Here is a 16,830-nt window from a genome sequence, read left to right on the forward strand (position 1 = left end):
TAGTCTCAGTTAAGTCTTTTCAATAAAGTAGAATGGCATGCTGTACAAATGCTTTACACAAATCAATTATTACTGCATAGATTTGTCCCATATGAAAAGTATTAATACTGATCCCTTTCATAGATGTATTGGGCAGTAGATCTAGAGCTAGAGGAGGAAATAAAGTAGAAGAAGTGAGAAGCAGCAGAATCAATCATCAGTCTGAAAACTGAACTCATCCAGGATAAAAATGGAGAATATTGGAGAGGAAAGGAAGGAGAGCCAAATGTGTCCAAATTAGAAAGAAAGGAAAAGGAACATTAAGAACAATAAATGACAGCTGCACTTACAGAAAAGAGGAGGAAAGGTGAAGAGAATATACCTCAGAGGTTAGAAAGTTGTGAGGCATGTTGTTTATTATATGTATTATTAGAGCACGAGCTTTAGTCTTGGACTAGCATCCAATTGTATTAGGTGCTGTACAAATAGAAAACAAAAATATAGTCACCGCACCAAAGAACTTACAATCTAAGTATAAGACAAGACAAAAGCTAGGTAGGTACAGGCCAAGCAACGGAGACATACAAGAGAGCAATGAGACAATATTGGGAGAAGATAGTAGGTGTTAGATGAGGCAGGAGTGGGAAAGAAGGAGCTTGATGCCACCAGTACACCCTTCGGGGTTTGAAGGAAAGAAGACTGCGACTGAAATAGTGTAGCTATAGACTCCCCTACATCTCTGGCTGCTATATACATATTAGGAGGGTCTCAGTAAAACGTCGATGTTTCACCTATCAGATCATTAATGTTCGTTAATTATTGAGGACAAGAATGTTTCTCCCTTCCTCCCTATTAACTTAATCCAGAATTTTTTTAAATTGTCTTAGACTGGTAATCATCTCTCATAAGTATTGATTTTAATCAATGTTTCCATAGTGTATTTGTCCTAGTTTTCCTAAAAAATATTCCAATTTCGTAGACTGAGAAATTACTTTCCTCTATGGTATCAAGTAGTATATCTTTCTTTGAGATGATGTCTGGAATTAATAGTGTAAAGTCTCTTTACGATTTTGTAATGCATCTTTTCTTTAACTGTATTTTATTCTTTGCAGGACTGTAACTCTTGACCATGCAACAGATAGTGCAAAAGTAATTGGGAAGGAAACACTAAACATGTTTCACACAATGAAATTGAACATATCAGATATGCGAGGGGTGAGTTAATAAAACTAAGAGTTCAAGTTTCTGTTTTTTACATTTCCCGCTCTACATTGATATATTTTATGCAACTTTCTTAGGCTGCACAGACTTGGATTGACATTAACAGGGTAATAATTTCACATATGATAAAGTACAACTTGACTATTTGTAAACTGAGTACACTTAATTTAGTAATCTTTTTAGAATAGAAATGTGGAAGCTCAAACATGCCATTTTTATAGAGAGAGTTTTCACAGTTTCATAGTTTAATATCACAATTACAATAAAACTAATTGGCAGTGAATAATATCCCAGCTATGTAAACATAAAAAAAGTCCTAGCAGACACCCCCCCCCCCCACCGCCTATTTCATGCTCTGTGTGGCCTATCGTATACTATCTCAGGATTTCCCGTCCAAGATTTTAGGAAAGTTGGAGGTAAGCCTGCAAATGGTACCCAGGTGCACCATTGAATTGGGCAAAATAATTTTTAAGAATACTTCTGCAATTTTGTTTTGGATATTATTTTGGACTAAATTAAAGGTGAGGGAAGCTTTTCCGGGCAGGAAATGTATCTGGTAGAAAATGAAAGTATGTTTGTTAGTATTGCATTTTGGGGGAAACCCTGCCCTTGTGCACTTGGCATGGACCTTCACTGTTTGTCTGATATTCAGATACTGAAGTGGTAAGTGTAGTATAGATTAGATCAGTGAATTGGAAGAAAAAAAATAGTATCCCTCATTTGGTACATCTTTCAGCTGTCATGGGTACTTCTCTGAGTTAGTACAAATTTCTACTCCTGGTTGCAACATATATATTTGTTTGAGTTTGGGGAGTTTGTATAATTTTTAAAACCAATATAAGTTATATAAATTGTTCATATTGTCCTGTTGACACACACTTTTTCTTTACTTTACCCCAGAGAAATGAAGAAGGGTGGCACTTTTGTAATTTCTTAGCTGTTGACTTTGGGGGCTGATTTTGTTTTTTGGTACCTGCAAAATATTTTTCCTCTAGTAGTAAGTTGATGGGTTTGGTTAGGAGGGTTGGGGGAGTTTATATATTTAAAAAAAACTCCATTAAATTTGTCTGCTTAAGTTGTTCTTATTTGCTACTGTTCTTGACTTTGTGATTAGAAATAAGGATACAAAATGTGTTTTTGTTTTGAGGTTGGAATTCAGGTGCATCAGTTAGTTCCCATCAATAAAACCACTTCAGCTGTTTCCTCTCGCTCATCAGTACCATCTGGACATTTACCTAGGGGATCACATTCAGTTATCGATCTTCTCCATGTTCAGAAAACTAAGAAATGTTCAGAAGAAGAACATAAAGAAGGTCAGTGACTACTTATGCTAAACAATCTGTTCCAGCTTGTATTTACTTGTGACGCTCCGAGTACATTTCCCAGACCTGAAGAAGAGCTCTGTATAAACTGGAAAATTTGTCTCTCTCACCAACAGAAGTTGGTCAAAGAAAAGATATTACCTCACCCACCTTGTCTCTCTAATGTCCTGTACTGACACGGCTACAACAACACTGCATGCTTTAAACTGCCATGGTCAGTTGTATTTTGGGTTTGTGATAGTATTGGCTTCCTTTAAGAAACAACTCATTTTAATTTGATTTTGCATCTGAACAATTTTCAACAGAAATTCATTTCCAGTTATGTAAGCAATAAGACTTTGCGTGCATGTTTTGCTGTTACATCCCACCTAAAAAAGAGGGCTGTATGGATTAGTTTAGAATTGGAACTTCTACAATATCTTGAAAAGCTAGATGGATAATTAAGGTAGATATTTAAAGTGGAAAAAAGTTTTCACTAACCATTCCCATTATTGCACAAACTACCAAATGTTTTTCAGTAGAAGTATAGGGTAACTAAAATTCCATATCATGTGAAAAGTAAGTTGTTTCTGAACTGTTAAGATAATTTTTCTGTATATTGTTTTCTACATTTATAGTATTTGTGGCTGCTATGGATCTCGAAATATCATCTGCATCAAGAACATGCACTTTTCTGCCATCTCTCACTACCCATATGACATCTGGTCTCAATCCCATTACCAGCAAGGCTGAGTCCGCAGTCAAATGGAATGGTTTACACACTCCTATCAGCGTAAAATCAAGACTTAATTTAAGTATCGAGGTTCCTTCACCTTCCCAGGTAAATGTGAGGGGTATGGAACTTCTGCTACATATTTGTTTGTAATTACTGTACAGGAATGCAGTTCCTATTTTTGGTGGTAAATACCCAACAGGAAAAACTGTCATTCTTCCAGTATTTTTCTTCCTTTTTACAGTGTCAGGGAATGGAACTGGGACTAAAAAGGAGAAGATACTCTGAGGTCAGGGTATTGAATAGATTACCCTACACCCAGCAACTCTAAAGCTCTTTAAAGAAATACAGATCTTGGTTTTAAAAATCATGAAGTTCTGAAAACTTAACTCAGAGAGTTACGAAACTTTTTTGTCTTAATGCTAGTATATATTAAAAATGTCAGTACTCTGTTAGGAATTTAAATATGTATTTTTTAAATTCTATAGTATGTACTGAGCTTTAATTATTATGTTATTAATAAGGACTATTTTCCATATAGACTAATTACTAATGAACTACTAAAGGGGACTTTTACAAAGTACCATTTATGTTTTTCATGAAGGTAGAGCTCTTAAGCACTGTTTGTATCCTTTTGTTATAGTCCTGATATTCACACCTGCTCATCCTAATACCTGACTAGAGCTAAATAAGAATTCTGCTCCGCACAAGGTTACACTTTACCTTACTAATTAATTAGTAACACAACTAATTCAAAAGGTTCAAATGACATAGTTCAGCTTTTGCCATGTTAATTTTGTTTAATATATTAAACAAAATAGAAAAATAATAGAATTTGAAAAGCTCCCTCTTCTTGTACTCTAATTCAGTATGCTTAGAAATGGTTAGATTATTCAGAAATTCAAGATTGTCCCAAAGAACCAAAGCGTTGAAGCAGCATGTTGCTCTCCTTTTATTCTTTCCAACCTCATTTATGGTGAAGACCTTTTGCTCCCTCAGGAGATCAGACAAAATGCTGTCTTAAAGATCACTCTGCAAATATGGAAAAAGGTAGTTGGGTACTTTGATATAGCACCAGAATTTTCACTGATGTTCTCAGTATGCAGGTTGCCTTGTGCTTCTTTAGGACTGGAAATTTAACTTTTAAAAGAGGAGATCCCATACTAGGATAGTCAACCACTGGAGACTTTTTCCCATGCATAACACTACTAAACTTTGAAAGCTCAGACTTAAATTTAATCTATTTTCTTCAGGTTTCTTTGTGTACCGACACATTAATCATTTCCTAGACGTATTTACAAAAGGAGAAGCTCTGCAAATGAGAAAGAAAGAAGTATAAACTAGACAGTGACCTAACAAAATATACTCCTATATTTAATGTTATATTTCCTTTTGTTGATAAATTCCTGCAATTATATAGCCCTATTCTGTGCCCTGGGTATGAGATTTTAAAATTTCTCTTAAGGATAATCAGTAGAAGAAAGCATTTGGAATATTGCCCTGAAACCTGTATTTGCAACACTTACCAGCAAATGCAGTATTTCATTCTGTACAGATTGCTATTTTCCTTTCATTTTAGAGACTTTCCTTTTGTTCTGTATTTGTACAGAGCCTACAACAGTGGTGGGCAACCTGCGGCCCGTCAGGGTAATCTGCTGGTGGGCCAGGAGACAGTGTTTACATTTACCGTCCGCAGGCACGGCCACCCGCAGCTCCCAGTGGCCACAGTTCGCCGTTCCCAGCCAATGAGAGCTGCAGGAAGCGGTGCGGGCCTCAGGGCCACTGGGAGCTGTGGGTGGCCGTGCCTGCGGACAGTCAATGTAAACATTGTTTCAAGGCCCACCAGCAGATTACCCTGACGGGCCGCAGGTTGCCCACCACTGGCCTCCAACAATGTAGTCCTGGCCCCTGTCTGGGTCTCCTAGATGCTACAATAATAAATAATAATTTTGAGCAACATGTATTCAAATCTACATTTAAGATGTTCCTATGTGATGATCAGTCATGCTCTCTGTCACTCAGGCAGCTGCAATTACATATTTTAGCTTTTGGAATCTGATGCACCATTTCATTTGTTCAATGTTAGTAATTTTATGTTTTATCGGAATCTACCCCTAGGACCAACTGTTGAGAACTGACTTGATTATTGAATGGTGTTTATGGTTTGGGGGAAAAAGCATATCCTAAATTTACTGACTGTACTAACAAAGCCCATGTTACAAATGCAGTAACTCCTCACTTAACGTTGTAGTTATGTTCCTGAAAGATGTGACTTTAAGTGAAACGATGTTAAGCGAATCCAATTTACCCATAAGAATGAATGTAAGTAGGGGGGATTAGGTTCCAGGGAAAAAAAATTTTGCCAGACAAAAGGCATTATATACATTTTAAACAAGCAATTTAATACAGGTACTGTACTGTAGTTGGGAGGTGCCCCTGCCTTACCCTACACCGGCACAACCCACTGGCACTGGAGATGAGGCAGGCAAGGAGGCCGAAGGTGCTGTAGGCTAGGAGAAGCAAGTTGCGCAGCAGCGGCAGCTTCCCCTGCTCTGCAAGCACCAGGGGCGGGGGGCTCAACCCTCAGCCCACCCACTCCCCCCTTCCCCCAAGCCCCCATCCTTGACCTGCCTCTTCTCCCCCCCCACCTCCTCCCCCTTTACTTCCCACACTGTGTCCTCACTTCCCCCCCCCTTCCCTCCCCTCTAAACACCGCAAGGCAGCTGATTGCCTGGGACAGGAGACAGGGGAGGGAGGGGGAAGCCTGCACACAGAGTCCTCGCTCCTCCCCCCTCCTTCCTGCCCCCCAAAACGCCTCAAGCCAGCTGATTGCTGTGGGCAGGAGGCGGGGGAGGAGAGGGAAGGTGCTGATCCACGGGGTCTGCTTGCGGAGGGGAGGCACTGTGTGTGGTGGGGGGGGGGGGCGTAGGGAGGCTGCCAGCTGTGGAGAAAGCAGGCAGCCAAACAACGTAAGAGTGGAGCATTGCACAACTTTAAATGAGCATGTTCCCTAATTGATCAGCAACGTAACAAGGAAATAACGTTAACCGGGACGACTTAAAGTGAGGAGTTACTGTATGGCAGTGAGAAGTCTGATCTTGCTGTAAATACACCAGATTAGTAACACCAAAGTAAATTGGAGCATAAACTGAATGATCACTCAATTGCTGTATTGCTGAATGATCAATCAACTGCTTTAGACCAGATAGTAGACTTATGTTCAAATCAATATACATGTTGCCAATATTTTATTCGATTAGTTATTTAGGGTTATAATGAAGATTAGATGAATGTGAAGGGAAGTTTATATAGGAGTTATATTTACTATGTTAAATATTATTTGTAAAAATACAAGACTAAACATTTATATATACTAACTTAATTTTGCCTTTTACTTAATACAGCTGCTACAACATTCAGTACGGTGACATTCCCAAGTCAGCTTGTGTATACAAATTAGGATGTCAGTTGTTGTATTTTAATTTCTTCTAATTTCAGTTTATAAAATAAATACTATGACTCTTTTTAACTGTTATTATGTACTTGGTTCTCAGAAAATCTAATGACCTTTTTATTTTATTTTATTTGCAGTTAGATCAATCTGTCTTGGAAGCACTGCCATCTGATCTCAGAGAACAAGTAGAGCAAATGTACACCATTCAACAGGGAGAGACTTATGGTGATAGCAAAAAAGAGCCCATAAATGGGTGTAACAGTGAGTTTCTGCCACAGCCAGTTGGAGCAGTTCTCTTACAAATACCAGACCTCCAAGAACCAAACAGTGATGCAGGAATTAATGTAATAGCCCTGCCAGCATTCTCGCAGGTAGAGTATACTCTAAAATAAGTGGGCTTTAACATGGTGTCAACAAATACGAGCTTTGAATCTGTAAATAATAAATAGCTAACAACTTCATTTGTCCAGGCAAAATTATTAGAATTTGTGAGTCGTTCAGAACCCACCCATAGGCCACTAAGTATTGGTCTCTGCACCTTTAGAATTTTTATCCTGGACTCAGAAAAAGTATAATACATGTTAAAGATTTATAGTTGCCAGTATTTCTACATCCATGTCTTGAAAAGTTATTTTTTGTTGTTGATGATGAAAAGGCTGTGCAATTACCCCTCATTTTGCAATAAAATGAGATGCATGATCAGTTTTTTTTCCTTTGCACTGCAGCTGTGTTACATTGCACTACCAGTGCAAGGCAGTCCTAAAATCAGCTTAACTAGCCACTGGAGGATCAGCCCATTATAGATGGATCTTTTGATGGCATAAAGCTAGTGTAATAGCTCCCATGCCACACATGTGCCTGCCAGTTTAGTGTGTGTTTGTCAGGGGGAAAAGGAGGCATGACAGGAGCTTCCATGGGTCCCAGCAATTCCCAGATGCCATATTAGTTGCTTGAGGCTGTTGGCTGCTGTTGCAACTTAGACCAGCCTAAGGACTATTTTAAATCCATGAAGGCTACTGGACTGGTGCACAGCAGGACCAGCATTAGGGGAGTGCAAAAGTGGTTTATAGCATGATAGCTTGAAGTGGTAGGTAGATGCTATTCATCCAAGGCTGTTCATCCTTTCTTCAGTCCCAGGGGATTACATATGTTGGAGGTGGATGTTGAAAGATCTTGTTATAGACTTCACTTAAAATTCATTAGCAGCAACAGGGAGCTAATTCTCCATTCACTGTTTCAGGACACTATACATCCTATTAGGCAGAGAGGGAAATTGAACTGGGATCTCCCATGCACTGGCTGAGTACCCTAACCACTGGGTTAAAGGTTTTAATAGATGCCTGTCCCCCCAGCTGTTTTGTGTGAAATTGCAAAAACAGCGTAGCCACCTAAGCTGTCTAACTCCAAGAAAGGGGAGATGAGTTTCCAGTTGTGGATTTCAAACAGAGGTAGGTGCCTCCCTGCAGCCTGGACTTAGGTGCTGAAATCTGTGAGAGGGACAGGGCTTAGGACATGCTTCTCTCATCACCATTTCCCACTGGCTAGCTTAGGTGGCCTCACCTAGCTTCCTGGCTTTTGTGCATCCTGTTCTTAGGTGCCTAACTCAGGCTTTGTGGATTCCAGTGATTTTTCTATGCATCTAAAAGTTAGGCATTGTGGCAAAGTCCCTTTGTAGATCCAAGCCTAAGTTCTCAAAACTAAAAGTAACATGAGTTCAACAGTTCTTAAAGCTGTTACTATTGAAGTGGTAGCTTAATTTAAAACAATATATGGTCTTTGCCTAAGACCAATATATGGTCTTCATGTCATAACTACATCATTATGGGAGAATATATCATAGACGAAATGTAGGGATGGAAGGGACCCCAAGAAGCCATCCAGTCCAGCCTCCTTTGCCATTGCACAAATAAGTAAACCTAGACCATCCTTGCCCGTGTTTGTCCAACTTGTTTTTAAAAGCTTCCAATAACAGGAACTCCACAACCTCCCTTGGAAGCCTATTCCAGAGTTTAAATACCCTTATCATTAGAAAGTTTTTCCGAATATCTAACTTAAATCTCTCTTGCTGCAGATTAAGTGCATTACTTCTTGTCCTACCTTCAGTGGACTTGGAGAACAATTGATCATCGTCCTCTTTTTAACAGCCCTTAACACATTGGAAGACAGTTATCAGGTCCCTCCTCAGTCGTCTTTTCTCAGGACTAAACATGCCCAATTTTTTTAACCTTTCCTGATAAATCAGATTTTCTAAACCATTTTTCATTTTTATTGCTCTCCTCTGGACACTTTCCAATTTGTCCATGTGTGTAAAAGAAAAACGTTATTTATATTTGAAACTATTAATGAATTAGTACAGTAATAAAATTTATAAATTGAAATATTACTGTCATTCTGCAGCAGCTGTGGAGGATTTTAGCTATAACAACTCAGCAGATGTAAATTATTACACAATTTACATCCTGCAGTTTCTTATTGCTTAATTAGGTTAATTTTTTTCAACTGTACATCACTTTTGTCTGAATTGCTTTTATATGAGTGGGTACCTGGTTAATAAGGTGACTGATTTGTTCATTGGGAAATTTGTGGTAAGTTTCACTTGTTAATTCTAAGGTTTGTATTGTAAGAATCCATATAGGTTTAATTCATTTCAATTACCCTCTGTAGTAATCATTTGGAATATAGAAAAAGCTATAAAAGTTGACAAGATTTGAAGCTTAAAGCAGAGCATTTAAGTGGTAAAGAATACAGGTATTTACAGATATTTAAAATTGGCATGTGTTTGCTGTGTTGAAGTTAGTTTTTCGAGTGCTTGCTCATGTCCATTCCATGTTAGGTGTGCACATGCCACATGCACAGTCGCCGGAGATTTTTCCCTCAGTGGTATCTGGTGGGCTAGCTCTATCGCCCTGTGGTGCCACGTGCTCATGTGCCAGTTTAAGGGGCCCAGCTGGCCCTGCACTCTCTGTTCCTTCTGACCACCCGTGACAATTGCTGGAACAACTTCTCTTGCCTTAGCGAGGCATTTACTCAGTGATTCTGTTATTCCATCCTTTCTTTCACAAGTTTAGTTACCTTCAGTTATTTCTTTTAGTAGTAGTGTATATAGTTAAACCCTCCACATTTAGCTTAGAAGGGCATCCTCCTCCCGCAGGGGCAGGCATGCCCCGATCTCCGAGCTTCAAAGCTTGTGCCTCCTGCGGCAAGCCCATGCCAGTGGGCGACCTGCACTCCAGCTGTCTGAAGTGTCTAGGGGAGGATCACGTTCAAGAGCATTGCCAGATCTGCTGCCAGTTCAAGCCTCATATGAAAAAGGACAGGAAGGTTAGGTGAAGTTCCATCCTGATGGAAGCCAGGCTCAGACGAGTATCAGAACCAAGCTGGTCAGACATTGGTGCGGAGTGCTCCTCCAGTGGCACTGGTCTCCCAGCTCCGTTCCCCTTCACCAGTGCCAAGGAAGGAACACAAGAAACAACAATCCGAGAGGGGACGTTCCCCAGAATTAAGGAAGGACAAACACAGGGAGTGCAACAGTGTGCAACCTGCGTATGGCCACTCCTTTACCCCAACTCTGCTTGTGGCACCATTGACTCCGCCCTGCTCGCAGACACTGCTGAGTCTGGTACTGGACCATCCACCGACACCGGGGGGTCATCATGGCACCAGCAGGATTTCAGTGCTGTCCACCCTGGAGACATTTGCAGTGGCCAGGGACCAAATGGCTCTCCTGGTACTGCCGACTCTGGCAGAGCAAGTTCTGGCACCGATGAGGTTATCGAGCAGAAGGGAGCATGTTGTCTTGAGCACCTATCCGGCACTGGGTCCACTGGGTACCGACCAGAGGGAAACCGACCCTGCTGATGTCGGCAAAGAGTTCATTGCTCCAGCACCGTTCCCTGGACCCTCGGCACTGGCTGACAAAGGCAAGGGGTTCTAGCCACCTACAATCCCTCCAAACTGACTCGTCCTTGATGTTGGAGGTGAAGTGGGCACCCAGTCAATTGGCCAATACCAGTACCCAACCTACATTTCGTCAGATCCCGGTGGGAGGGGGCTCTCTCTGGCTTGGTGGGCAGTGGCTCATGCAGGAATCCGTGGGGTTTTCCCCTGGTACTGGGAGTGCCTTCCAGCCGTTCATACACAGTTGTGTGAAAGAGAAGGGCCACTCCGTTGTGCCACCCGGATTCCAGTACTGAGCCCGGTACCAGTACTCAGGAGTTAGAGCTGCATGATGCGAAGGCAGAGTCTACCCTTACCTCGACAACTGGCTGATCAAGAGCTGGTCGGAGGCCCACGTGAAAGCCAGCATCAGTCTGGTCCAAGCTACCTTCCAAGCCCTGGGCCTATTGATAAATGAGCAAGTCAACTCTCATCCCCATCCAAAGGAGAGAGTTTATCCTGGCGGTGCTTGATTCTACCCGGGCCAGGGCATTCCTCCCAGAGGTGAGCTTCGAGAGAATGTCGGCTCTGATATCAAAGATCAAGGCCCACTGCATGACGACAGCCAGGTTCTGCCTCAAACTTTTAGGTCACAGGGCAGTGTGCACCTACATGGTACAGCACGCAAGACTGCGCCTCAGACCCCTTCGAGCTTGGCTGGCCTCAGTGTTCTCACCGAGCTGTCACCACTTGGACTTGGTGCTTACAGTTCCTGCCCCGGTCCTCACCTCCCTCGACTGGTGGAGGGATCCCGATCGGTGAGGGCAGGCATTCCCTTTGTCACTCCCCAGCCATCAGTATCCCTAATCTCTGACGTATCTAGTCTAGGTTGGGGGGCTCACCTCAAGCATCTCAGTATTCAAGGTGCGTGGTCCCAGGAGGAGCTGTCCTTGCATACAAACATCCGAGAGCTCAGAGTAGTCCATCTAGTATGCCAGGTGTTTCTACCCCATATCACAGGCAAAGTAGTGCGAGTACTCATGGACAACATGGCAGATGGCAGCCATGTTTTACATCAGCAGGCAGGGAGAAGCACGCTCGTCCACCCTCTGTCAAGAGGCCATTCGCTTGTGAGACATCTGTGCAAAGCACTCCATCCACCGCGAAGCTTCTATACTTTGACTTTTTTAGCAAAGCTTTTGATACGGTTTCCCACAGTATTCTTGCCAGCAAGTTAAAGTAGTATGGATTGGATGAATGGACTATAAAGTGGATAGAAAGCTGGCTAGATCGTCGGGCTCAACGGGTAGTGATCAACAGCTTGATGTCTAGTTGGCAGCCGATATCAAGCAGAGTGCCCTAGGGGTAGGTTCTGGGGCCAGTTTTGTTCAACATCTTCATTAATGATTGCACCCTCAGCAAGTTCACGGATGACACTACGCTGGGGGGAGAGGTAGATAAGCTGGAGGGTAGGGATAGGGTCCAGAGTGACCTAGACACATTGGAGGATTGGGCCAAAAGAAATCTGATGAGGTTCAACAAGGACAAGTGCAGAGTCCTGCACTTAGGACGGAAGAATCCCATGCACCGCTACTGGCTGGGGACCAACTGGTTATGCGGCAGTTCTGCAGAAAAGGACCTGGGGATTACAGTGGGCAAGAAGCTGGATATGAGTCAACAGTATGCCCTTGTTGTCAAGAAAGCTAACCGCATATTGGGCTGCATTAGTAGGAGCATTGCCAGCAGATGGAGGGAAGTGATTATTCTCCTCTATTTGGCATTGATGAGGCCACATCTGGACTATTGTGTCCAGTTTGAGGCTCCCCACTACAGAAAGGATGTGGACAAATTGGAGAGAGTCCAGCAGAGGGCAACAAAAATGATTAGGGGGCTGGGGCACATATTACTTAGGAGGAGAGGCTGAGGGTGTGACATTCTATATCTTGGGGGAATGTCCTGATTTTTATATATAAAACATGCCTTGTAAGGTATCGGAGGAAAGCTTATGATCTGCTGAAAGTCATTTCTCTATCCATATATGTATATCATTAATGCATATGAAGTTATGAGAATTGTGTTGTATGGTCATCACTAAAACATGCTGTAAGTTGGGGAATCAACCAGATATTCGCTCCCCAGAGGGTACAGCAAGGAAAGTAACCAACACCTGGTGGGGTATCAATCAACACATCAACAACCATTGTCCAGCAAGGGAGCTACAATGCAATCACTTACTTGCATGACGCCAAACCAGGGGAATTGCTCAACCTTGCCTGGAGACTCAGCAATGCCCCGAGACATGCCTGGACTTGTGCTCCCAAGCACATGGGACTGAGGTTATAAAACAGACACAGTGACTACATGCTTGGCCTTTTCTCCTGCCCCCAACTACACTGCAAGCAACTAGGACACTGAGAAGAAGACAAGACTCCAATAGAGGAGATTGGCCTAGGTTTAAGGAACAAACCTGTATATTAAGGACTGCAATATCCACTAAGGTGAGAAACTGCTTCATCTAGATGTTGCCCATCTGATAGGGCTGAGAGTTTAGACTACGTGCTTATATTTTATTTTATTGTGGTAACTAACTGACTTCTTGCCTATCACTTGAAATCACTTAAAATCAATCTTTTTATAGTCAATATATTTGTTTTACTGTTTATCTTTACCAGTCAGTTTGTATGAAGTGTGTGGCCAATCTGCTCAGGTTTTGCAAAGGCTGGTATATATCCACTTTCCATTGATGAAGTGGTGAACCAATTAATAAATCTGCACTGCCCATCTTGAGTAGTACAAGACGGTATATTCCTGAGGTACAGTGCTGGGACCTGGGGGGATTTGGCTCTGGTGCCTTTCTCTATCTGATTCATGAGTGGCTCTGGGAGCATTCCTGCAATATAGCTGGGTGTGGGGCTCCACATGCGTTTGTGCTGAGTGATAACAGCACCTGAAGGGGTTTGCTGCTGATCACTAGCAAGTCATGGTGAGAGAGAGCCCAGACTGGAGAGAGTTAAGGGGGCACAGTGGTCCCACAGTCCCAGGCTGCACCCCAGGGAGACCCTATCACAGAGGGAACTGGGCTTATTTAGTCTGCAGAAGAAAAGAGTGAGGGGGGATTTAATGATAGCCTTCAACTACCTGAAGGGGGGGGTTCCAAAGAGGATGGAGCTAGGCTGTTCTCAGTGGTGACAGAACAAGGAGCAATGGTCTCAAGTTGCAGTGCAGGAGGTCTAGGTTGGATATTAGGAAAAACTTTTTCACTAGGAGGGTGGTGAAGCACTGGAACAGGTTACCTAGGGAGGTGGTGGAATCTCCATCCTGAGAGGTTTTTAAGGCCCGGCTTGACAAAGCCCTGGCTGGGGTGATTTAGTTGGTGGTGGTCCTGCTTTGAGCAGGGGGTTGGACTAGATGACCTCCTGAGGTCTCTTCCAACCCTAAGCTTTTATGATTCTATGATTACTGGAGCCCGGAACTCTCTGACAGATCACCTCAGCGGATCTTCCTCTTCTCACCATGAGTGGTTCCTTAATCCTGATGTAGCAAGATCCAACTTCCAGAGGTGGGGGTTTCCCTTTGTAGACCTGTTTGCAACCAAGAAGAACAGGAAATGTCAGCAGTTTTGCTCACTACGCGGTCGCAGCCCAGGCTCACTCATAGATGTCTTACTACTCCCATGGACAAAGCACCTGCACTACATGTTTTCCACCTATTCCTCTTGTACACAAGGTCCTACTGAAACTAAAGCAAGCATTCTTATAGCTCTTGCTTGGCTGCATCAACACTGGTTCAGCACACTAGTGGATCTCTCAGTAGTGGCCCCGTTGCCACTCTTTCTCCTCCCGGACCTGATCTCGTAAGATCATGGCTGTCTGCTCCACCGACCACGTGGAAGCTCCATGGTTGAATCCAGTGAAGCTGGCCTGTTCTGGCGGACTTGTTCTGGTCTTGTAGTAGGAAACCATCTGCTAGAACGACTTACATGGCCAAGTGGAAGCGTTTCTCAATGTGGTCATCCCAAAGAGGCCTCTCAGTCATCTCTCCAGTCAGTGCGGGAGTACCTGCTCCATCTGAAACAGGGGCTAGCCATTTCATCGACCAAGGTGCATCTAGCAGCAATCTCAGCCTTCCGCCCTCTGATGGCCAGTAGGTCACTCTTTTCCAATGAACTAGAGGGACTTCACCCTCAAAGTCGCCATCCCGTTCCCTTGTGGGACCTACACCTCGTCTTGTCAAGAATCACGGGCCCTCCCTTTGAGCCACTGGCATTATGCCCTCTGTTGTCTCTCTCCTGGAATATTGCCTTCCTGGTAGTGATTAACTCGGCCAGGAGGGTCTTAGAAATGAGGGCCCTTACATCAGAACCCCTGTATATGATGATCTTTACGGACAAGGTTCAACTCTGCCCCCATCCAGCATTCCTCCCAAAGCTGGTCTTGCAGTTTCATAGTAATCAGGTTTTCTTCCCTAAACCACACAAAAATTCGGAGGAGCGCATTTCCATACGCTAGATATTAGACACGCCCTGGCTTTCTGCCTTTAGAGGATCAAGCTGTTCCATAAATCCACACAGCTCTTTGTGGCAGTAGCAGCCAGGATGAAAGGCCTACTGGTTTTGGTCCAGAGAATTTCATCCTGGATCACGTCCTGTTTTTGTATGTGCTGTGAGCAGGTGGGTGTCCCGCTTCCTGCCATCTTGACTGCCCATTCAACGAGAGCTCAGGCTTCATCAGCAATGTTTCTGGCCCAGGTCCCAATCCAAGACCTCTGCAGAGCAGCGACATGGTTATCGGTACATACCTTCTCCTCCCATTAGGCCATCACCCAGCAGGCTAGAGATGATGCCAAGTTTGGTAAAGCAGTGTTGCAATTGGTATGTCTATGAACTCCGAGCCCACCTCCTCTGCTTGGGAGTCACCTAACGTGGAATGGACATGAGCAAGCGCTCAAAGAAGAAAAAACTATTACTAACCTTCCCATAACTGTTCTTCGAGATGTCTTGCTCATGTCCATTCCGTGACCCACCCTCCTGCCCCTCTGTCAGAGTTAGCTGGCAAGGAACTGAGAGGGTGCAGAGCCGGCTGGGCCCCTTATACCGGCGCATGAGCGCATGGCACCAGAAAGCACTATAGGTAGGCCAGTGGATACCACTGAGGAAAAAATCTCAAGCAACTGTGCACATGAAGCATAAACACCTAACGTGGAATGGATGTGAGCAGCACATCTCGAAGAACAACAGTTACACAAAGGTTAGTAACCGTTTTTTACCATTAGCAAATTTGCACCTCCTACTCTGATTTCAAATGGTAAATCACTTTGAGAATGTAAACAGCACATAAAAAACTGATGTTTTATATGATGAGTTAATAAGGAAAGGTCACTTATGAGTTCTTAATTTCACAATAGATTTGTTTTGCCTGAAAGCTCTGTATATTGTAATCACCTTGTTAATAATTTATTACAGGCATAAATACCATCATAATCTTTGAGAACTATTTATGTAAAGTATACAAGGTTCACTTTTTCAGTTTTTTTAAATCTGACATTATGGTTGCACAGATAATTACTTAAGAGTCAGGAAATTATTTAATTTTGTACTTTCAACCTTTAGTTTGGATCACTATCTCTTAGTGCAACTTACAAAATGCACCTTTTAAGCAATGGGGGGTGGGTGTGCACACGCACAGGTAAAAACAAAATAAAATATCCAGTGTATGATTTTATTTGAGAAATAGTTACGAGAGGGTATAATTAGACTGTTGCAATGCATGTACGCAAAGGGACCGAGTTCATGCTGCATGTGCAGATTTCCTGATTCTTGGGTGCTTAACCATTCAGCTTTAACTTTTTAAAAAATATATATTTTTAATAGAAATGCCTATGTTTTTAAAAGTAATTCCAAGTTCTGGAAATACTCGGCTGGATTCCACTGTAATATGCTATCAAATACAAGGTGTGCATTCAGTAAGGCCAGGACTCCATCCAAGGCTTACCTTATTTACTGCACGTCTTATGTGTTGAAAACTTTGTGCTGGGCATCAAGAGTTTTCAAAACTGAAAAAATCTGTGCCAAGTGCATCAAGATTTACCTTTGTAAGCAGATGCACAATTTATACGAAGTGAGTATTCATTAGAGAGGTAAGTTGGTATGTATGAACTGTGCAGCCTGCCTTCCATACAAATATTTGTAGATCTCAGTTGAAAAAAAGAATGCAATTGTTAAAAAAACTACTACTAGGCTTGGCAGAATTCTCTTTTTATTTTTTTAT

General features: G+C 42.7%; 1 protein-coding gene across 4 annotated transcripts in view; it reads left to right on the forward strand.

Annotated features, from left to right (window-relative positions):
- The window catches only part of REV1 (REV1 DNA directed polymerase), a 94,556-nt gene that overhangs the window by 61,224 nt on the left and 16,502 nt on the right, over nt 1-16,830 (forward strand). For all 4 annotated transcript variants that reach the window (XM_024213552.2, XM_024213570.2, XM_024213560.2 and 1 more), the window contains 4 exons: nt 1,092-1,194; nt 2,348-2,513; nt 3,140-3,342; nt 6,826-7,059. In XM_024213552.2, coding sequence (XP_024069320.1) covers nt 1,092-1,194; nt 2,348-2,513; nt 3,140-3,342; nt 6,826-7,059 — 706 coding nt within the window. The remainder of the gene's footprint in view (nt 1-1,091; nt 1,195-2,347; nt 2,514-3,139; nt 3,343-6,825; nt 7,060-16,830) is intronic.

The sequence above is a fragment of the Terrapene carolina genome, unplaced genomic scaffold, assembly GCF_002925995.2.
Source record: "Terrapene carolina triunguis isolate 2854851 unplaced genomic scaffold, T_m_triunguis-2.0 Scaffold21, whole genome shotgun sequence".
NCBI lineage: Eukaryota > Metazoa > Chordata > Testudines > Emydidae > Terrapene > Terrapene triunguis.